Below are 23,997 nucleotides of genomic sequence, written 5' to 3' on the forward strand. Positions count from 1 at the left end.
TGTCATTGTCATTACACTTCCTATCGTAAATATCACAGTAACGAACTTTTACCAATTATACCACTGCGTTTTGGTACAGTACAGTACTACTTATCGTATGCTACGCGTGCTATCATTGTGCATGTGTGTGTCATGGTTTTAGTAAGGGTGTGATCATGAGCCTAGATGTATTTTCTTTTCTTTCACTGTTGTTTGAGATGTATTTGTACTATTCATTATTTCTGTTACTCTTCATATTCAGAGGAAATGAAGGAAATAATCGTATTTATTCCATTACACTAGACTACCGAGGTTAGTTTGTTCCCAGCTGTATACCAACTATATGGCAAGCCAAGTTGTCATTTATTCGCGAAGCAATGTTGATCCAGTATTTTACCAAATTATATAAGATTTCTTTTATAGAATATCAGATATCTTTTATAAAATATCTGATATCTGTCATAAAATATCAGATATCTTATGTATCTATGAGATATCCTTTATGTTTATAAGATATCTTAGTAGAGTTTATGAGATATCTTATATAAGATATCATATAAAAGATAATATATATCTTACATGAGATATCTAATAAAAGATGTAAGATATCTCATAACCTTTCTTTATGAGATATCTTGTATATTATATAAGCTATCTCATTTGGTAAAATCCCGGATCAATGTTGCCCCGTGAATAAATGACAAATGCTTGCCATAACCTCCCACAGATTTGATTTCAAGAAATGTATCTTACACAATTGTAATATGATGTTTTATACATGCGTGTGAAACAAGGAGAAGTAGGGGAAATATAATAGAATTGTACAAAATATCAAGTCTGATAATGAATGTTTTAATGCTATCTTACTACATGGGAAGATGTTATGAATCCGATATCGCTACACTATGGCAGAGGGCACACCAAAATATTCCCTAAACGATCATATTGAACCGTCAGAACATGCAGTATCAGCAGAGGATATTAATTCTGTGTTAAGGTAATCATTGGGAAATCAAATTTTTTTTCTTGATTACCTAAACATGTTTATTGTCCAAAAAAACAAATGGACTTATACGAGCTCATCTCCATAAACACATGTACAATTAAATTACATCACGTGCCATACATCCTTCGTCTACAGAGAAATAATTTTACTGAAATTATGATTATAAATATAACAGATTATTTTGTTTAAATCAATTATTTTCGAAAATGATTTTAAAAGAAGTAATAAGATGAGAACCAGCTAGGAAGACTTATTTGATGCTGATTGTAAAGGGTTCGTTCACGTAGTATCAAAACGCATACAAAAACGTTCGTCCAGATTAAATTGACAATATCGGTGTTTGTTTCTTATGTGTAGCTGTCACCATTTCCTCACAAAAAAAACTTTTTAATTGAAATTTACATTTCAATCATGTAAGGTATTAAACAGAACTCGCCTCTGATTAACGAATTTTCGAACATAAACAAATATCATGAGTGATTGTATCTTCAACATCCTCACCACACAAACAAAATAGGTGACTGACAAATTACTACAGTGTATCGGGCACACATCGAGGTATACGAGAAATTTTACTTTTAAGTTTGAAAAGAAACATCGGATTTAGTATCATTATCTAAATAGTTCCATAAATCTATAGACGACTGACCATTATTTTTTTTAATATGGGATAGTTACGTCTCTGGTAATGTCAATTAAGGCGACTACAGATGTTCCTAACTCCCTGTCTAAATCATCTCTACTGGGTGGGATTAAGTGTTGTAGGTAAACTTGGACTCGCTTATTTTGAATATAGGTAACAGGTAGATAATTTCTGCCCCTTCCTTCTCTGTATGAGTGGTTTCCTACCAGTTTTAAAGTAAAGCGACTCGCGTGAGGTGAAGGTTGCAAGAACTTCAATAACTTCTATAAGTATGAGTCAAATCGTAGACACCAATAACTATCACCAGTAGGCCTATACATCATACCGGAATGAAATCACTGATAAATGCATTGTGTTATGAGTCTGCAAGACTTTAGATAAATTCATCTCAAGTGAAGCATCGGGACTTTTAGCCAGTTGCCATAATGGTACGTCTGAGTCATTTTATGAAAATAACGGACATTTTGTATAATTATTACAATATTCAAATAGTCATTTAAAATAGAAATGTGGCAGTATTTTTGTTGTTGCAAGGTCTAAAACTTTTCCAACATAAGATATTTTTTTCTTTTTTTTTCCCGATTCACAGCCAATAATGATCACCAGTATAGATCTACTCTTTTAAAACATTTTTTTTTTCAATATAAAACTTGCATGGATTTAACGTCAGAAAGTATACATGTAGCGGCCTACATGCATCATTACATAGAAAAAAAAAATATTCTAATGCATTAAAACATACAGTTGGTCTTGTGTTTGATAGCTTTATAACATTAAATTTATTATAAGATATATCTATGTCCGTGGTAAAGCCTGACTCACTGAAGGGGGTGACACATCAAAAGCACTATGTCGTCTGCTATAGTGTGTTTTCAATGATAACATCCGACAGCTTCCGATTACTTAAAATTGCTATACGGAACATCTTTAGGTTTTAGCTTAAATAACAGTATCAGCTGAATATCAAATAAAACAAAATTATATGAATTCTAAATTATCGGTTGTCTTTTTTCTGTTTTGAATTTTTATAAAATCAGTTATATCGAGGTAAGGGGTTTTTGATTATGATATTTTCTTTCCAATATTTGTAAATCCACTGCGGGATAGCGATATTTCGCTCCGCAGTCAAAAGCTTTGCATTTCTTGATAGCGATATAGCCTAGCGATATATAGGAGGAATGTTTATTTTTTGACTGAATTCACTTATTGATGCTCAGGTGATTGTAATACACCATGAGTGAAACAAAGAGGAAACGGCATGGTGTTGGTGGAAGGATGAGGGGGGAGAATGCAGAAAACTTTCATCATCGAAATGCTGGATCTTCTCATCATTTGCGAGGTGGCCGAAACAACAACTCGCAGACAAGCGTAAGTTTTTCTATGAAAAAATGCTCTTCGACATAAAAACAGTTGTATATACTTATTAAACATATTCTGACTATTGAAACAAAATATTTTAATGGTTATAACCGGTCTTTTATAAAGCATAACCGCATGTCAAACTTTAATATACTCGTTCTGTTTGGACCTGTCTGCTCACCCATGCGAAGACAATTTTGCTAGGGTTTGTTTACTATTCGTCTGTCAGTTGATGCCCGTACACGTGGTTGGTCATTTCTTTTCTTGGAATGATGACTCATTACAAATACAACAAACCACCAACATCAACAAATGATCATCTTTGTCATGATGTAAATTGCTTTATAAACTGTTTTATTTCAATAGTTCTAGTACCAATTTAAAGGAATCAAATGTTTTGTATAAATGTGTGAATATTTATTATACTGCTTTCTAATTAAGGAGAAGGAAAAACAGTACAAATACAAAAACCTGAGTTTCTTTTGGCTCCTTAACTAGAATTACATTTATATAGCTGAGTTGAATTAGAGCTAATCCGAAGATTTCTAATGTTTGATTGGCCTTTTATCAGAAGGTATTTTTGCATATCATTATGGTAGGAGTTCTGATGCAGGGCTTTTATTTTCTTTTTTTTTTGTGGGCTTTTGGGGGCCATTAATGGTCCCATTCCCAATTGAAATCATTTCATATTTAAGCCAAATTACCAAAATTTGCAGTTTACTCTTGAAAAAAATCTTTCCCCATTTGACCCAAGTCACCAATTTTCTTCTCAAAATGAGACCAAAAGGCCCAATGATGGGCCAATCCCAAACCAATGAGAAAAAGCCTGGTGATGTTGATTAGCCCATATGAGATTTCTAAACGGCTGATAAAAGACCAGAAATCTTTGGATTTAAATTGGCCTGTAAGTTGTGAATGTCCGATTGCAATAGCAGAAAGTAATAGTACTAGCAATAAAGATTTCAGAATTCAACTATTTGCGCCAGAGTTTGGAGATTCAAAAGTCAAAATGCATGTATAGGGAGACATACTGCAGCTCAAGAGTCAATGCAACTGAATACATGGCATCCATTAAACCCGTGGAATATAAGTTTACAACTTACCAAATGAGATTTGACTCTTGGTACATTGAATTGATGTCTATTTGACTATATTTTGACTCTTCAGATTTTTAAAAAACAGTGATTGGACTAAAATTACAGGGTCATCGAGATGCTATAGCTGCAGCAGTTGTGGATATATATTAAACACATATACAAATATTTGAAAAGTTTTGGAATTAATTACTATAGGGAGAAAAGCAGGTGAGGGACATTTTCCACTAAGACAACACATTTTGCTCAGAAGACATCAAAAATATATTTTCTAAGGGGAGATAATCTGCTAAAGATATTACTTCCCTTCGTGATCACTGAACTCCCAGAATGAAAAAAAGTTGTTTATTTTAAAACTTGGCAAATGCTCTGTTGAACTCAACTTTGGAAGGTAAGCAGCCAATAAACAACAACAACGTCAGTCTCAATTTGTTTTCAAATTAATTAATTGAAATTGTTCAGAACTCATTATATACTGTCTTATAGGACTCTCTCATTGATAATCATATGTTAATTGACAATATTGTTATCAAAAGTATGTTTCAAAATACAAAAAAAAAAAATACAAACTGTCAGCTGTAACTGAATATCAAAATGATCACCCTAACAAGGTTTTTATGCCCCTGTCAAGAAATGGGGGGGGGGGGGGGGGGGGGGGGGGCATATAGTGTTCAAGTGGCAGTAAACTTTTAATAAAATGTGTAGAATGAACAAATATCTGAATTATTAACTGAAGTAATGGTTTGAAGCTTCTGCTTTGTAAAAATAAGCACAGATCTATGATAAAACAATGGGAAAAACAACCACGATTAATAATAGGAAAAAGGCTCTATGTATTTACTTTATTGATGTGGCCCCGTGGGGACCAGGTATCTTGAACAATGAATATTCTAATAATAAATTTAGCTGTACTATGACAATTTGCCCTACAGTGTCAGACCAATAGAAGTTTGTGTTTGAGGAATTATGATGTTTTTGGCTCCTAAAGAATGGTTAATACAGCTAAAATAGGTCCTCATTAACTGCTATTATCATATAGTGCATGACGATTGAAACACAATGGACTTAAAGTATCATTATAGACCTTCAGTTTCAATGAGTCTATGTTGACATTTTATTTACTTATTTCTGTAATTTTTAAAAGCCTGCCAATGCATAAAATCATGTAGGTAAATTTTCAACAAGTATAAACCATGTAGGTAAATTTTCAACAAGTATAAATCATGTAGGTAAATTTTCAACAAGTATTCCATTATGTTGGATGCTCAGTTGGTATTGAGACATTGTTGTTATAATCAGTGTTTTTTCTGAAATACTTTTTAACGTCAGGATGCCTTTGGCACCTGCCGTTATAGTCGTGATGGGTAAATTTTGTTAGTCACACTTTTGTTTCCGGCTAACAACTTCTCTTTGCTGTAATACAAATGATATACATCCACAGTCTAATATAGTGCCTATTTTAACAGCAATTATTGACACAATTTATATTTAATTAACTGATCATGGTTCCCGTGTTTACTGCAATTATTTAAGATGAAATATGAATGTTTGGTGTTCTAGACTATTTTAGATTATAAATATAAACATTTTCCTCATCAGTATATGCAATTTTGTTGGTGTAGTATTACGTAGTTCGTCTCAATCCTGCCTTGAAAATGAAAGTAAAAAAATTCAGTTTAATCGTCGTAGAAATTTACATGCGTCCACAGAGAAACTATCCACATGTCTTAGACTCATATGTTCATCCTGAGTTCATATGCAGGAACATTTCATTTAAGCCTAAAACCAACCGTGTTTATGTAGTCAAATGTTTACAATTCTATAAATAGCTGCAGCCAAACATACCACAGGATAACTTCAGCTGTCACGTGACTAATCACGTAATCATCACTTATCGGCCAAAATGGCGGTTTTATCTAATGTAACTAAACCAGCGACTGTCCGCAGTTTCATATTCATTTGTATGTCGCTAGAATTTGCAAGAAATATCAACAGGAATTTAAGGCAAGTTGTAACGAACTACATTGCCGTTTTTTCATGAGGATTTTATTAAATGATATTATTATTACAGCAGTTTATTTGAAAAGAATCTAACGATTACGATCCGTGTCTGATGTACTGGCGTCTTGTTTGTCAAAACTGTAGGCCTATATATATATATGTCTCGTCGGACAGCATGACCGACAGTGCAACCGCAGTTTTCTATCGGAGGTAAACTATTAGCATTTTCGGTGTTACTAGGGGTCATAAAATAGATGTTTGCTAGGCCTAATTAACATCTTATAATATGAATAAAAAAACTTTGGCTGTTTACACCCTAGGTGCTTAGCACGTTTATAAGTCCAAGATCGATTATAGACTAATATATAGAGAAAACTTTCTCTGTATATTGGTCTATAATCGATCTTGGACTTATAAACGTGCTAAGCACCTATGTGTACACCTTGGATTTTATCTCTCATGCATGCATGTTGTACATGTACAACTGTAACTGTTAATAGACCAATTTGTCCTTCAGTTGATTTTTTTCAAAGTTTACAGGCAGCTTTACTGATTCAGAAGTAGCTGTCTGACTATAAAGTCCAATTTTGACTTTCTTATTTTATGACCTCAGACCCTGACGTTTGTTTCTTGGGGCCTTTGGCCCTTTGATTTTGTTACTGTCATGATCAAGTAGAGATGATGACCATTTGTGTGGTTAACATCAAAGACATATCAATACTATCAGAAGACAAGGCAAGAGCTGAAGGTGGCATTTTCCTTCCTAAATCCTTAAGTTGACAAGCATGATAAAATGTTAGTAAGAAGATGAAGAAATGACAGTTTGTAAGAAATTTGTCCAGATGAGAAATAGGTGTCCCTGTCCGTTATTATAAGAGTCATCTTGGTGTTTTACTGGCTGTTTTACATCAATTAATGTATCTGTGCTTTCAGTGAAAGATGTCTGAAACCCCTCATTGACGCCGGCACTTGATTACAGGTAGCTTGGCCTTGAGACTGCCATCTTTCCAGCTCACATTTTGCTAGTTACAGTTATTTTTTTGCAAGTTATTGTCAGCTAGAATTAAAAAGAAATTGAGGAAGAGAACTTTTTTCTTCACTTTTAATTGAAAAAAGTTTAATACAACTTTCAATATCACCAGTACTAGTTGGTGAGTGCAGGCATGCAGAATGCTTAGTCATGTTGCAGGAGAAAGGAACAGTAAAAGTTTATGCATAAGTGAAAAATTCCAACAACAGATTAAATTATGTTGTTTTATAGAGTTGGAAAGGAAAAGAAACATTTGTCTACCTGTATCTATTTCTGCATACAATTGTAAAGTATTTATAGTGGTTGTATCTTCTTAAAGAAATTCTTATCATCATGCATGATGGATAATTATGATAGACACACACAAATGTTAGTGACTCAATGTTTGTACATGTGTACATGTGTGTATGTGCAGTATCTTCATCCCTGGCCTTACTATCTTAGTACAGTTGTGTGTCCATGGAGTGTCCCCATCCTGAGCCTCACTACCTCGGTACAATGCTTCACTACCTTAGTACAGTTGTGTGTACATGGAGTGTCGCCATCCTGAGCCACACTATCTGAGGTGTGTCCCCATACCTAGCCTCACCATGTTAGGTGTGTGTACATGGAGTGTCCCCATCCTTAACCTCACTACCTCGGTACAATGCTTCACTACCTTAGTACAGTTGTGTGTAACTGGAGTGTACCCATACCTAGCCTCACCATGTTAGGTGTGTGTACATAGAGTGTTCCCATCCTGAGCCTCATTATCTGAGGTGTGTGTACATGGAGTGTCCCCATACCTAGCTTCACCATGTTAGGTGTGTGTACATGGAGTGTCCCCATCCTGAGCCTCACTACCACGGTACAATGCTTCACTACCTTAGTACAGTTGTGTGTCCATGGAGTGTCCCAATCCTGAGCCTCACTACCTCGGTTCAATGTTTCACTACCTTATTACAGGTGTGTGTACATGGAGTGTCCCCATACCTAGCCTCACCATGTTAGGTGTGTGTACATGGAGTGTCCCCATCTCTAGCCTCACCATGTAAGGTGTGTCTACTTAGAGTGTCCCCGTATCTAGCCTCACTATCTCAGGTGTGTACATGGAGTGTCCCCATCTCTAGCCTCACTATCTGAGGTGTGTGTACATGGAGTGTCCCCATATACCTAGCCTCACTATCTGAGGTGTGTGATCATGGAGTATCCCCATCTCTAGCCTCACTATCTCAGGTATATGTACATGGAACTATCTCAGGTGTGTGTTCATGGAGTGTCCCCATACCTAGCCTCACCATGTTAGGTGTGTGTACATGGAGTGTCCCCATCCTTAACCTCACTACCTCGGTACAATGCTTCACTACCTTAGTACAGTTGTGTGTAACTGGAGTGTCCCCATCTCTAGCCTCACTATCTGAGGTGTGTGTACATGGAGTGTCCCCATCTTGAGCGTCACTATCTCAGGTGTGTACATGAAGTGTCCCCATCTCTAGCCTCGCTATCTCAGGTGTGTGATCATGGAATGTCCCCATGTACATGGAGTGTCCCCATACCTAGCCTCACCATGTTAGGTGTGTGTACATAGAGTGTCCCCATCTCTAGCCTCACTATCTCATGTGTGTACATCTTGAGCCTCACTATCTCAGGTGTGTACATGAAGTGTCCCCATCTCTAGCCTCACTATCTGAGGTGTGTGTACATGGAGTGTCCCCATCTTGAGCGTCACTATCTCAGGTGTGTACATGAAGTGTCCCCATCTCTAGCCTCGCTATCTCAGGTGTGTGATCATGGAATGTCCCCATGTACATGGAGTGTCCCCATACCTAGCCTCACCATGTTAGGTGTGTGTACATAGAGTGTCCCCATCTCTAGCCTCACTATCTCATGTGTGTACATGGAGTGTCCCTATCTCTAGCCTCACTATCTCAGGTGTGTGTACATGGAGTGTCCCCATCTCTAGCATCACTATCTCAGGTGTGTGTACATGGGGTGTCCCCATCTCTAGCCTCACTATCTGAGGTGTGTACATGGAGTGTCCCCATCTCTAGCCTCACTATCTGAGGTGTGTACATGGAGTGTCCCCATCTCTAGCCTCACTATCTCAGGTGTGTTATCATGGGGTGTCCCCATCTCTAGCCTCACTATCTCAGGTGTGTGTACATAGAGTGTCCCCATACCTAGCCTCACCATGTTAGGTGTGTGTACATAGAGTGTCCCCATCTCTAGCCTCACTATCTCAGGTATATGTACATGGAACTATCTCAGGTGTGTGTACATGGAGTGTCCCCATACCTAGCCTCACCATGTTAGGTGTGTGTACATGGAGTGTCCCCATCTCTAGCCTCACTATCTGAGGTGTGTACATGGAGTGTCCCCATCTCTAGCCTCACTATCTCAGGTGTGTGTACATGGGGTGTCCCCATCTCTAGCCTCACTATCTGAGGTGTGTACATGGGGTGTCCCCATCTCTAGCCTCACTATCTGAGGTGTGTACATTGAGTGTCCCCATCTCTAGCCTCACTATCTCAGGTGTGTACATGGGGTGTCCCCATCTCTAGCCTCACTCTGTCAGGTGTGTGTACATGGGGTGTCCCCATCTCTAGCCTCACTATCTCAGGTGTGTGTACATAGAGTGTCCCCATCTCTAGCCTCACTATCTCAGGTGTGTGTACATGGAGTGTCCCCATCTCTAGCCTCACTATCTGAGGTGTGTACATTGAGTGTCCCCATCTCTAGCCTCACTATCTCAGGTGTGTGTACATGGGGTGTCCCCATCTCTAGCCTCACTATCTGAGGTGTGTACATTGAGTGTCCCCATCTCTAGCCTCACTATCTCAGGTGTGTGTACATGGAGTGTCCCCATCTCTAGCCTCACTATCTCAGGTGTGTGATCATGGGGTGTCCCCATCTCTAGCCTCACTATCTCAGGTGTGTGTACATAGAGTGTCCCCATACCTAGCCTCACTATCTGAGGTGTGTACATTGAGTGTCCCCATCTCTAGCCTCACTATCTCAGGTGTGTACATGGGGTGTCCCCATCTCTAGCCTCACTCTGTCAGGTGTGTGTACATGGGGTGTCCCCATCTCTAGCCTCACTATCTCAGGTGTGTGTACATAGAGTGTCCCCATCTCTAGCCTCACTATCTCAGGTGTGTGTACATGGAGTGTCCCCATCTCTAGCCTCACTATCTCAGGTGTGTACATTGAGTGTCCCCATCTCTAGCCTCACTATCTCAGGTGTGTGTACATGGGGTGTCCCCATCTCTAGCCTCACTATCTCAGGTGTGTACATGGAGTGTCCCCATCTCTAGCCTCACTATCTCAGGTGTGTGTACATGGGGTGTCCCCATCTCTAGCCTCACTATCTGAGGTGTGTACATGGGGTGTCCCCATCTCTAGCCTCACTATCTGAGGTGTGTACATTGAGTGTCCCCATCTCTAGCCTCACTATCTCAGGTGTGTACATGGGGTGTCCCCATCTCTAGCCTCACTCTGTCAGGTGTGTGTACATGGGGTGTCCCCATCTCTAGCCTCACTATCTCAGGTGTGTGTACATAGAGTGTCCCCATCTCTAGCCTCACTATCTCAGGTGTGTGTACATGGAGTGTCCCCATCTCTAGCCTCACTATCTGAGGTGTGTACATTGAGTGTCCCCATCTCTAGCCTCACTATCTCAGGTGTGTGTACATGGGGTGTCCCCATCTCTAGCCTCACTATCTGAGGTGTGTACATTGAGTGTCCCCATCTCTAGCCTCACTATCTCGGGTGTGTGTACATGGAGTGTCCCCATCTCTAGCCTCACTATCTCAGGTGTGTGATCATGGGGTGTCCCCATCTCTAGCCTCACTATCTCAGGTGTGTGTACATTAAGTGTCCCCATACCTAGCCTCACCATGTTAGGTGTGTGTACATGGAGTGTCCCCATCTCTAGCCTCACTATCTGAGATGTGTACATGGAGTGTCCCCATCTCTAGCCTCACTATCTCAGGTGTGTGTACATGGGGTGTCCCCATCTCTAGCCTCACTATCTGAGGTGTGTACATGGGGTGTCCCCATCTCTAGCCTCACTATCTGAGGTGTGTACATGGAGTGTCCCCATCTCTAGCCTCACTATCTGAGGTGTGTACATGGAGTGTCCCCATCTCTAGCCTCACTATCTCAGGTGTGTGTACATAGGGTGTCCCCATCTCTAGCCTCACTATCTCAGGTGTGTGTACATGGGGTGTCCCCATCTCTAGCCTCACTATCTGAGGTGTGTACATTGAGTGTCCCCATCTCTAGCCTCACCATGTTAGGTGTGTGTACATGGAGTGTCCCCATCTAGAGCCTCACTATCTGAGGTGTGTACATGGAGTGTCCCCATCTCTAGCCTCACTATCTGAGGTGTGTACATGGAGTGTCCCCATATACCTAGCCTCACTATCTGAGGTGTGTGTACATGGAGTGTCCCCATATACCTAGCCTCGCTATCTCAGGTGTGTGTACATGGAGTGTCCCTATCTCTAGCCTCACTATCTCAGGTGTGTGTACATGGAGTGTCCCTATCTCTAGCCTCACTATCTCAGGTGTGTGTACACAGGTGTGTGTACATGGAGTGTCCCCATCTCTAGCCTCACTATCTCAGGTGTGTGTACATGGAGTGTCCCCATCTCTAGCCTCACTATCTGAGGTGTGTACATGGGGTGTCCCCATCTCTAGCCTCACTATCTCAGGTGTGTGTACATGGAGTGTCCCCATCTCTAGCCTCACTATCTGAGGTGAGTACATGGAGTGTCCCCATCTCTAGCCTCACTATCTCAGGTGTGTGTACATGGGGTGTCCCCATCTCTAGCCTCACTATCTCAGGTATATGTACATGGAACTATCTCAGGTGTGTGTTCATGGAGTGTCCCCATACCTAGCCTCACCATGTTAGGTGTGTGTACATGGAGTGTCCCCATCTCTAGCCTCACTATCTCAGGTATATGTACATGGAACTATCTGAGGTGTGCGTACATGGAGTGTCCCCATCTCTAGCCTCACTATCTCAGGTATGTGAACATGGAGCGTGTCCCCATCTCTAGCCTCACTCTGTCAGGTGTGTGTACATGGAGTATATCCTCATCTCTAGCCTCACTATCTCAGGTGTGTGTAAATGGAGTGTCCCCATACCTAGCCTCACTCTCTCAGGTGTGTGTAAATGGAGTGTCCCCATACCTAGCCTCACTCTCTCAGGTGTGTGTACATGGAGTGTCCTCATCTCTAGCCTCACTTATGCAGTACAGGTGTATTCATTGGGTGACCCTATGTAATATTACCATGTACCCTAGTTATAGATAAACACATGTAAAATATGAGTTATCCTCTTGCCTTAGGTACTGTACCCCTGTTACACATATATATATGTGTGTGTGTATTTATCCTCTTCCCGACAACTTGGCCCTCCACATACAGGTGTACAGGGGTAAGGCTTGGTGATAAAACTCCTCACATGATTGTTTCAGACTGGCAAATATCCAGTATTAGCCAGATATCATATGTTTATCCCCATAACCCACTCTCACACATATGTACTGCAAGTTTAGCAGGATAGGAGCTTACCTCATGGCTCTGTGAAACAAACAGAAACCACTGCAAGGTAAGATTTGATTATGTCACTCTGATATTGGTATATTTAGGTTGTTGGTATCTATATTTATCAACAGATGTTTCGCACTGTTTAACAGATGAGGTGAAGGTGAACTTAATACAAAGTTATACAAATTTCAGTAAGTGCGTAATAGACACGTGTTGGAAAATGATTGATCAGGTGAAATATTTCAAGGTGAATATTGTAGAATCATAAACATATGTACAATCCACACAATAAGTAACTGATGTAGGAGATATGTTATGGAGAGAGATGGTACATGATACAACCACTTCCTCTGTCTATTGGTACATGTGTTATAAATATCTTCATGGTAAACTCATCAACATTTCATCCTAGGAAAGAAGGGATTGAACAAGTTCACACAACCTTGTATCCTATTTCTAGACTATATATATAAATGAAGATGGAGATTTTAGCTCACCTGGGAAATTGCATACATATAATAACTCTCATATTTTTCTGTCAAAGAACCATAATGCTTATAAGGGTCAGGATGCTTTACTTGAATGTATTATTAATTTTGTTAAAGTTATTTACCTTGATCTGCATTCAAGGACACAAATATATTTGATCTTTAGTCATGATCAACACCTTTAGAACCACGAGGAGAGTTGATGGTATATATATACAATTTGTACCTTAGTAGCTTCCATGGGGTAATTAGGTCAGATAAGGTCTTATGGGTGAAGGTTATCAAAATTGATCATATAATGTTAACCTGTAAATTCAAGTAAATGAGTATAAAAAATGGTCAGTGATTTGCGCAATGGAAAGTCACCAGGCTAGCCTGAAATATATAACTTCTAACATCTGTATATGGCAGGTAATGACATTTGACCAGGCTGTTTACAACCTGCACTTGATAAATCCAGTATGTCCACCGTTAGTCTTGAGAAGCAACATATTATTAGGCTGTTTACAATAGGTCCTAGCTAGGGACCTGCAGTACCACTCACCTGTTATAGCAAACATGTATACATATAGTAATGTCTTGTATTACTGATGCTAGTCAATAATTCTTGGAGCATTATATTATCATAAGTGTGCATTTCTTTCTAAGATAACAAAGTAATCTAGTAATAATTTGTAAATTTGTTATCAGTTGTTTTAGACCAAGAAACATATGGAATTAAAAGGAAGATCTTATTTACGCATATGTCGTACAAACTCTCTAAAGGTTTTATGTGGCTGCAGTGGGAACCATCAACCTGTTAAATGGTGGTTGTTGTGTAGATCAAGTTAAGTGGTTAGTTAAATCAGCACCTTATCATCGGATCCTGTTTCATTTCAAAAGATAAGAAATGATGTCATTGGCCTTAAAAGCCGCAGTATATAGGTGGAAGTTGGTGATATTTTCTTTTACCACATACGCATGCAACCTGTAGGCTGGAAATGTAAACATCAGCGCAGACCCCTACTGTTTTCTTCACCAGCCTGTTCATATTAGTCTAAACAGAGGGAGTCAAGGCCTACATGAAATATATACCAAACTGTTGTTCCAATATCGTGCACCCACAAATCACATGTCTCGCATATATATCAATTTACTAAACTTTATGTAAGGAAGTTCAAGGCATTCCTTCTAACGTCTGTGTAAGTATGCTGCTCCAAACTGTAATATCTTGTAACTAGTGTTGGTACATAATGCAGGCTTGTTGTAAAGGGCATTGTGCATCTTTTGCATTTAATAGCATTCCTCTGTAGCTTTCTCTGACAAAAAATGTTTATTATTACATCTTCTAACAACAGACTTTTTGTAAGGTTTTAATAATATATGCTCTGTGTGTCTGGTAATTTGTAAACTTATCACTGTTACTTAGCCATATGAAGGTCTGTATGAAGGTAGTGTACAATATCATAATATTGATTGGGAGGTTTTGCAAGTATTACTTTAGTCATGTGCAACAGGTAATTTTTGTTTTACAATATAGTTTATAGTCTAATTTAAATGAATTCTATAATAAAATCAAGTTTTTTGGGGGGAGGGGGGTAAAATGACATATTTATGTGAATTTGGAGAATTAATGTTTTTGTGAAATTTGGAATTTGTTTTGCAATGTATCAATATTATTTACACATATTTATTATGTATACAGGGTACTTCACAAATTCCATACTGTCAAGTGGAGTTTTTGAGTTGTCTTTGGTCAAAATGGTAAAATTTTAATGAATTTTGGGAGTGAAAAAACTTGAAACTTACTCTATTAACAAAGGGGGACAGGCGACACATAATTACATGAAATTCTTGTTTTTTAGGTCACCTGAGCCAAAGGCTCATGGCTGTATGGTGACCTATTGCAATGGTCTTTTTCCATCATTAACTCAAACATGTGCACACCAAATATGAACATATTTTAATGAAACTTGGTATGTAGCCTTATTTAAATAAGATCTCCGAATTTAAATTTTAAAAAGTTTAGTAAAGTTTAAAAATTGGGCCGATTTAACTGTAAGTTACAGAGTTATGGCCGTTTGTAGTTTTATTGCCATTAGAACTTGTGCTCACAACATCTCAATAAAAATGAACATATTTTCATGAAACTTTGTATACAGCCTTATATCAATAAGATTATGATGGGCTGATTCAACCGTAACTTTCAGAGTTATGGCCTTTTGTGGTTTTACTGCCAGTGGAACTTATGCACAGGATAACTTGAATTCAGTTTGGATGATAATTTGATGGTATGCATCAGTGTTGGCCCCCAGGGGCTGATGGGCGGGGTCTTATTGACTGAAATATTTCAGAACTCATGTGACCGATGGTACCTTTCAACTACAGACTAGTTTAAGATATTGTTTATATTATATAACATTTTATATTTATGATTAGGTGCTTGATGAAACTTGCAATAAAGTTTTTAACTAATGGATTATTTCCTGAAGATCCCAAGGTATATGTAATACAAAATGTATACTCACAAATATCAGTGGGTAGCCCGTCCTTCAGAAAATGATGCCAACATCAAAGTATAAAAATATAATGAGATTTGGAAACCTAGCAAAAATATACATATTTTCACTCTTGGAATGACTTGGTGGTTGACAATAGTTACTTGCATTTTCGTGTGAGGGGTCACTGGAGCAGAAAATGATATACCTTCTATGACTTAGTTACAACTTGGATAAGAATATCTATATGCAGATATATCTGGCTTGTCAACTCTCCTGATATGTTACTGTATATATATAGATATTTGTCACTCTATCAGAAATAGATAGGGCTTGTATTAAATTGTTATGTATGTGTGTATTACTTAGAGAATTTGAATGCATAGCATGCAACAGCTGATCAGCAGTGTAAGTTTGATATTTTTACAGGCTAGTGGTCATGGTGAAGTTAACATAAATTCCTTGTATGCATATAATTATATAGAAAGTGTATTATTTGTGTATAATATAGTGCAGGTTTGACACTCAGGATTTTTAAGCATTTTACTGCAAGATATAAGCAACACACTTGGATTTGTGAAGACGACGCGTATGCATTTCTTGTTTACAATAGTAGGGGCACGCAAATATATATGCGTACGTGTATGTAGAAATTATATGAACTGGATCAGGTAAATTTATCTTCTACAAGTTGTGAAATTGAAATTATTACCTACCCGGGTACGTTGTTGTCTTATTGCAGCTTTGTCTGTTTTTGTTGACAGGGACATTACAATAGAATGAACAGCTATGATCGAGTACGTAAAATCGTCCAGGAGGAAGGTCGGACTGCACGGAATCTCGTCATTTATAATGTTCCTGTCGAACAAGAGAACCGAACAGGAGCAGGGCTTCCTGCAGGTAAGATCTAGAGGAAGAAAGAGAAATTCTTCAGTATGATGCCAATCTTGAACATGAAAAATAAACTCAGGTCATTCCGATAGCCATTTGTATCATGGAAATTAAGGATCCTAGTTGTTTTCTAGATTGCCTTTCAAACTATCATACAGAAGGTCCTCATCCTGTTTGTAAAATACCCATTTGCAGACTTTTGTCGGTTTCATTTTGAGTGTACTTTCAAGATATAGCTAGATTTAAACAGATATTAATTATTTTCTTGGTCCAGACAATCTATGTTTTTTGTCTAGAAGTAGATATTCAGTAAGCCCTACCTAAGCATCTTGTTGATACATTACAATTTGACATAATCCGTCATATTGCACAGGTATTCTACATTAAAGGAAGGTCTGTTTTTTTTTGAGAATGACAGTTGGTAAGCTGTTTGCATATTTAATATATACATGGAACAGCTTAAATATGTGATATTAAACGTCTAATTCAGTTATGTAATAAAGGTTTATTAGACACATTCAGCCATGCATGCATATTGCAGTCATTAGTGTGGAACATTCAAGGGGAGGTAACTCTTAATGACTTTAGGTCATCCTTAATATTACATGTGAAATCCATGTGCACCATCTGTGAATTTTTTTTAAGAAATTTAGGTCAGATCATATTAAAAATGATATCATTTTGATCACATCTATTGCGTTTTTAGGTACCTTTTTGTGATATCATATTTGTGAGATGAGAATTTGGGACCATTTTGCTATGATGTCATTTTTGAGATATCCAAATTAAATGTTTGTATACATTTTAGATGAATGCCACTGTATCACATATGAGGCATATAAAGAAAAGGGAAAGAAATCATGTTTAGGGTATTGCAGTTTTGAGATACTTTCAGGGATAACATCAGTGTACTGGGCGGTTTTATTAGGTTTGGCTGTTTTGTATCATGAAGGAAAGGAAATCAATATTTTTACTGCATGTGAAGATTAGAAACGAACTTTACATCTAAAAACAGATCATTGTATAGTACATCTAAAATAGTCTGAAAGATTGAATAATTTATCAAAGTCTGCCTTTTGTGTAGCAAATGTAAGATGCATGTACTCTTTGAATTCTTGATCAAATCTATCTAGTACATGTTGAGTAAGGAATTGATGTGGTATTTTGATGAAATAGATTAAATTTTATAAGCTTCATTATTAGAATTATTACTTCATGGACAAACATTTACAGGAGACTCGTTGAATTTAAGGAATATGTATATACATTTTATTTAGATTTGGCACCATAGTCTTTCATTTCCTCAATGTTAATATTGGCTGCATCTATATAAGCAGATAGATGCATGCTGTCTAGATCACATGACATGTTTGTTAAGTCATTTTCATCAACGTTATGGAAATGCTTCGCTATGCACTTCTGATAAATCGAATGCATCAAGAATAATGATTGTAAACAGTTTTGTTACTATGGCATCATTTTGGCGCTATGTTGATCATAGTCACTACAAGGCTTTGTGCTGTGTGTTAGATTGATTGTAAATCAATCACAGAAAGGAGTTCGCTAAAAATAAGAAATTGGTAAATAAAACCATATTCATTCAAGAAAGGAAAATTTTAAATAAGTAAGTGTAAATATAACAATTAAATGCAATCTGGATGACAGATAAATATTCATGATGCTTTAACGGGCACCATAAATATTTATCTGTCACCCAGATTGCATTTATAGTGACAATAAATACAATATAACAAGCTTTTAACTGTTGAATATATGCTAAAAAAGTAACATTTATTACAGAAAAGTATAGAGTAAAATTTGAATAAGTACAAGTAAACGAGATGAAGTAAAATATTTGATTTAGCTGAAGGTTCGACTAACTATGTTTCAAAGTTCAGATATCAGCAATGACATTACTTACCAGAATTCATCGGTTGTCTACCAATATGGTGTGACAGAGTGACAAATACAAACATTTTATATTTCATACCATAACTTTTAAGCCACCATGAAATGGTTGTGGGGGGGGGGGGCATATTGTGTTACCCATGTCTGTCCCGTTGCATCGCGACCCGTCCTGTCCCATCCCGTGTATCTAGCTAAAATTATAGATGCAGAGAAATTGAGAGAATACAATGAAAAATATGTTGCAATTTGTGTGACATGGGTTTTACAAAGAATAAAATAACTCTATCTGAATTCTCAGTCTTTTAATGAAAATATATTAAGCATAGCTTATAACTGGAAATTACAGGTCACTTTAAACATAGAGAAATTTTAAATCTGTTTTTGGCACATAATTTATCGCTTACTCTTTTCTTGTGATATTTGGCGGTCGTGTGTATAAAACAAGTAAACAAAACACTACAGTTTTACAGTTAGCAAAATATTTTATTCCAAGTTTTTTAGCTAATTATTTAGTGATTAAACCTTAATTAACCTATTATGCACCCGTATAAACAAATGGATCAACAAAAACCACAAACAACAGGTAGAAAACCAAACAATTCAACAAGGGTCTGTTAAAGTGATAAAGCTGACTGATGACTCTATATACCGGTAGCTGTCAGACAGAAGCCAGGATCTCGATTTTACCCGAGACCATGTGATGCCTGGCCATGGATGATTGACTCAAAAAAGGAAATTTTGGTATATTTTAGGAGGGACCGACCAAAAATATATGTAACACAATCACAATATTCAAAACTTCTTTGTTAAGCAGAAGGAACAAAACATTTGGCTCATCTGATGTACGATATTTGATTTAAGTGTGTTGAACGTAATTGAGTTATACTGTATATCACATTTAAATTAACTTCTGATTTCTTTTTTGTAAAATTTGTTTAAAAGAATGAAAAAGAAATAAAAAGATATTTGAAATATTTGCTTAATTGAGATGTAATTGGAGATATTTGTACATGTATGAAAACATAATCTGTCATAAAATAATGTTAGATATTTAAATGCTGCAGATTATTCAAGATATTTAAATGCTGCAGGATATTCTAGGTAATATGATCGGTAGAGACAGTTGTCATTCTAGTGATATTGTGATTACTCTCTTCCAAAAATTATTAAGTGTTTTTGGATGGCCTTTGTTTTATCATGTGACCTACATCTAAAACTACAAATTTTTCCTCTAGACCCTTAATTGTTGTATGATGAAAACAATGAATTATGCATGCAGTGATTGTGCTGTGATAAGTTAATTTCTGATCCTTCCTCATCCATATCTAATTCTCAAACATATGGAGACCATTCATGATCAGTGTCCCACCACTGGCTTTCACTGAGGATACTCCATCTGGGAAATGGAAGTAGGGCACTTATACTCTGTGTTATTGATGTTGTTCCATCAGTAATCAGTTGGTCATTCAATTCCATTAACCCATTTTGAGATCTGATATCTCAACTACAGGATCATATAGCTATCTTCCATTGTCGACTATACAATTCCCCTGATACAATTGTTGAAGTAAATTCCATGAATTTGAAAACATGATTGGTCTATTTTTAGCCTGGCATCATCAGATGGTTGCTATTCAAATTGTACTATGTCTATGGTCTATCATCAACCTGTAATTTGTAAACAACACCTTTTATATCGTGAAAAGTACAGGAAGGTTATTTCTTTGATTTTGACAGTTGAAGTTTAAATTGTTACCGCTGTATAGAAACTCCTACTGAGATCTTCCTTAAATATCATTTCTTTGTTGTCATATTATAAGAGGAAAGAAGTGAAAGTAGAGAATAGGTCAGTCTGACGTAGAACCAATAAAGACCAGTCTGACATAGAACCAATAAAGATCAGTCTTACATAGAACCAATAAAGATCAGTCTTACATAGAACCAATAAAGATCAGTCTTACATAGAACCAATAAAGATCGGTCTGACATAGAACCAATAAAGATCAGTCTGACATAGAACAATAAAGATCAGTCTTACATAGAACAATAAAGATCAGTCTTACATAGAACAATAAAGATCTGTCTTACATAGAACCAATAAAGATCAGTCTGACATAGAACCAATAAAGATCAGTCTTACATAGAACCAATAAAGATCAGTCTGACATAGAACCAATAAAGATCTGTCTTACATAGAACCAATAAACATCAGTCTGACATAGAACCAATAAAGATCAGTCTTACATAGAACCAATAAAGATAATTCAATGATGGGCACAAAGATCCCTCTTGGATCTCTTGTTACAGAACTAGTGACAAGATGTTTTGTGTAAAAGTTTTTGAGGTAAACTCTTATCTTGTTTTTAACTTTCAAGATGTGTCTTTTGACATGGTGCCTAAGAATGTTTAGACACATTTTGGGTATTATTATGATATAATAAAAGCAAAAGCAAATTTTCTTTAAAATAAATCGTAGTGTTCTGGTTCATAAGAATTTTAAAATCTTGCAGCTGGAGTATACATAGATCTAGAGTTTGATAAGAAGACCAGAAGAAAAGGTTATCATTTATTGTTTAACTTAAAGTAAATTAACAAAACATTGGCATATGAGAGCCTTTCTGTAAATCATGAATTAGAGGCAAGTTAAAATTTGTGGTCAGTTGTTTTTTTGGTGTGTGGTCTTCATGTTTTTACATTGTGGTCAATATTGTAGTGGTCAGTCTTATAATGGTCTGTAATTATGACGTCATGCCTTCCTTCAGCCCTGGCCATGCTGTGTTACTAATAAGTCATGAATATTCTCAGCAGGCCAATATAACTACCGTATCAGGCTATCTGTATTGGTAATGTCATCGTATTATCAGATTTTACGATGGGGACCTTTTCCATGGACTCCCTCTATAATGGACTGGATAATTACTCGGGACGGTCTGTTTTTTCTGTTTTTGCACTAACAGTCGGAATTCATGGCCAAAAACCTACTCCAAATATTGATTGCCGTAGCAACTTGTACGACAAACAAGATGATGCAGTGAATGAAATATCAGCCCATATACAATACAAGTGCTGTCTTTGAATGACAAAGTACTGTTTGTACGTTTGATTCAACCCACGTACACATACACCACAGTCGTGTGTCGTCGTATGTTATGCACCACTATCCTTTTAACTTGCGGCAAATTTCTATGGATTAGTGACTCGCAGATGTCATGTTGGAGTGTAGCAATCTCTAATTTTACAGCATAGTTATATACTTACTGCTGTCTCGCTTACAGCAATGGACGTTTTTGTACAGAATGGTCATGATAAAGATATTCGTGTGTATCGGAGGACACAACTGAAGAACAAAACGCTTTCTGTGGGTGTCATGACATTGGAAAATCTACTTATAGCCATGATAACCGTTTGGAGAACTTCAGATTTTGAGTAAGGCAGGTAAAATGTTTTGTCTGTAGATTCTGCATGTATTATATATGTCCTGCACTGACCATGGTCTGGTGAAAAAAACCAAAGTGGAAAAAATTATGGATTGATATACAGGGAAAAAGTTTTTGAGATAAAGGAACAAGAATGCAACAGTTCAATATATGGAAAAGACAACTTTATTATGATATTTTATACCAGATATATGATCAGCTGCAGTAATACATTGGACCACATTTCTGTCATCAGACTTGGTCAGCAATTTTCCCAGTACAATAGTGTATGTGAGAGAAAATAAGGGTCAGTTTATTTATGATTGCCCTGTGATAGCTTGAACTGAACATATAGTCAGTTTGTATTTTAAGCTGACTGATAAACGGGTAAACCACTGGCACTGTATCAGTATATATCCTCCCCAGAATAAGACAAAGTCTAAACTGTGCAGTGATCATGATAGGAAACATTATTATTAATAATTGTTGGGATGAACTCCAAGGATTCACTTATACTTTTCAATCAAAGAGGCTGATGTACATTTAAAAAAAAAAACACGAGAATTTCTTCAGTATGTGTTTTACTGTTATGTTTATATTGATTGCCAATACATTTGTCTGGCTTATATATATATAGTATCGGGGGCAGATGGACTCGTCTGTCTGTCTAGCTAGGAAATGTTGAAAGGAATTTGTGACCTTTTGAATGTGTTTTGTCTACTTTCAACTGAAAGTAATTTTTTTTTAAATGTATCAATAGAAAATAAACACAAGTTTAATTATGTAACTGATAAAAAACAGGGATCAAACCTTACATAAGGCTTATAGATCGATCAGCTACTAAACATATATCTCTATCGTGGTTATGATTCTGAAAACAAACAGGAAATGTTCAGAAAAATAGCTCTGCTGTCATCTAATAATAATCAGGGCATCCAGTAGTTGACCCTTGATTAGCATTTTAGAAGTAAAATCCTTATTTCTAAGAAAACGTTAACTGAAGGGTCAAAATATAATAGACAAATAATAATCAAATAGACACATACCTTCTAACCCCAGAGTCAGATCTCATTTTGACAAATCAAAACATGCTCTGACTAATTGTCTACTGGATGATCTGAATGATAATTAGAAAGAATACAGTATAACAAAAGATTTTGTAATGATGTATGGTTAACACTTGAGTGTACCAGAAATCATTATAATGAATACTGTAAAAGGGGAAATGTTCGTGGCGTGGAAATTTTCGCTTATTTCGCGATCATTAAATCTCCGTGAAAATATCCACACGCGAATATATAATAACACGTGAAAATATTGGCACGTGAATATTTCAACCAAATAAACTAAATACACCTATATATCCAAGACGCAAGTTCCTGGTAGTAAACCATGTCGTCTGTGATGTGTAACGTTGTCATGGTCGGTCATTTGTCCGAGACATGACTATACTAATTTGAGTAATTAGTAAAATGATAGTATTTCATCTAATTCAATGTTGACTGATCATTTCATGATAATTATGATCGCTTCTACGTTACTGTACATTGTACATATCAACTCGCAAAGCTGGTCGTCCATTGTGTAGCTATATATAGGCCCCAAAACAGCACACGTTTCATTTGTGACAAAATAGATAAACTTGCTTGTATTAGAAATGTTAATGTTGAGTCTCCGCATGGTTATGTATTTTATTTGAATCAGAACCTATCGATAGTTAACTGTAATGAATGGTCCATTTAATATATTAAAAATACGAAAGGACTACTGTAGAAATAGGTTTATATATTTTGGTAAAATTACGTCAGAACATCAATATGTCTGCTTTTAAATTGCAAAGTCGTATTTAATTACTACCAAACTTATTTGATTCCTGCAGAATTAACTATCGCTAATCAAGGCACCTGTGGTTGTTTTGACTTGAAATGAATGATTATCACGTCACTCGGCATGACCGGACATCCGATCCTTTTAACTTGACCGCGAGTGACGCCTCGCGTGGCCTGTCTACCTAGCTTGAGGGAGCAGGTTTACAGGTAATAGTTTGATTGGAAATTATTAAGAGGTGTTCAGTCGCAATTAAATAATCAAAATACTATGTTAACACTGCATTCAGCGCGAAAATATATTTTCATCATGATATCATGAATGACAGCGCGAAAATATC

General features: G+C 36.9%; 1 protein-coding gene across 2 annotated transcripts in view; it reads left to right on the top strand.

The window, feature by feature from the left end:
* The first annotated feature begins 2,762 nt into the window (after nt 1-2,762).
* The window catches only part of LOC117334053 (S phase cyclin A-associated protein in the endoplasmic reticulum-like), a 114,350-nt gene continuing 93,115 nt past the window's right edge, over nt 2,763-23,997 (top strand). Inside the window, exons 1-2 of one of the 2 annotated variants that reach the window (XM_033893483.1) lie at nt 2,763-2,996; nt 16,380-16,515. In XM_033893483.1, the coding sequence (XP_033749374.1) occupies nt 2,862-2,996; nt 16,380-16,515 (271 nt within the window). In that variant the 5' untranslated portion in view covers nt 2,763-2,861. Of the gene's footprint in view, nt 2,997-12,562; nt 12,712-16,379; nt 16,516-23,997 lie in introns of those variants that run through there. The other variant, XM_033893484.1, reaches the window with a different exon arrangement.

Source organism: Pecten maximus, chromosome 9, assembly GCF_902652985.1.
Source record: "Pecten maximus chromosome 9, xPecMax1.1, whole genome shotgun sequence".
NCBI lineage: Eukaryota > Metazoa > Mollusca > Bivalvia > Pectinida > Pectinidae > Pecten > Pecten maximus.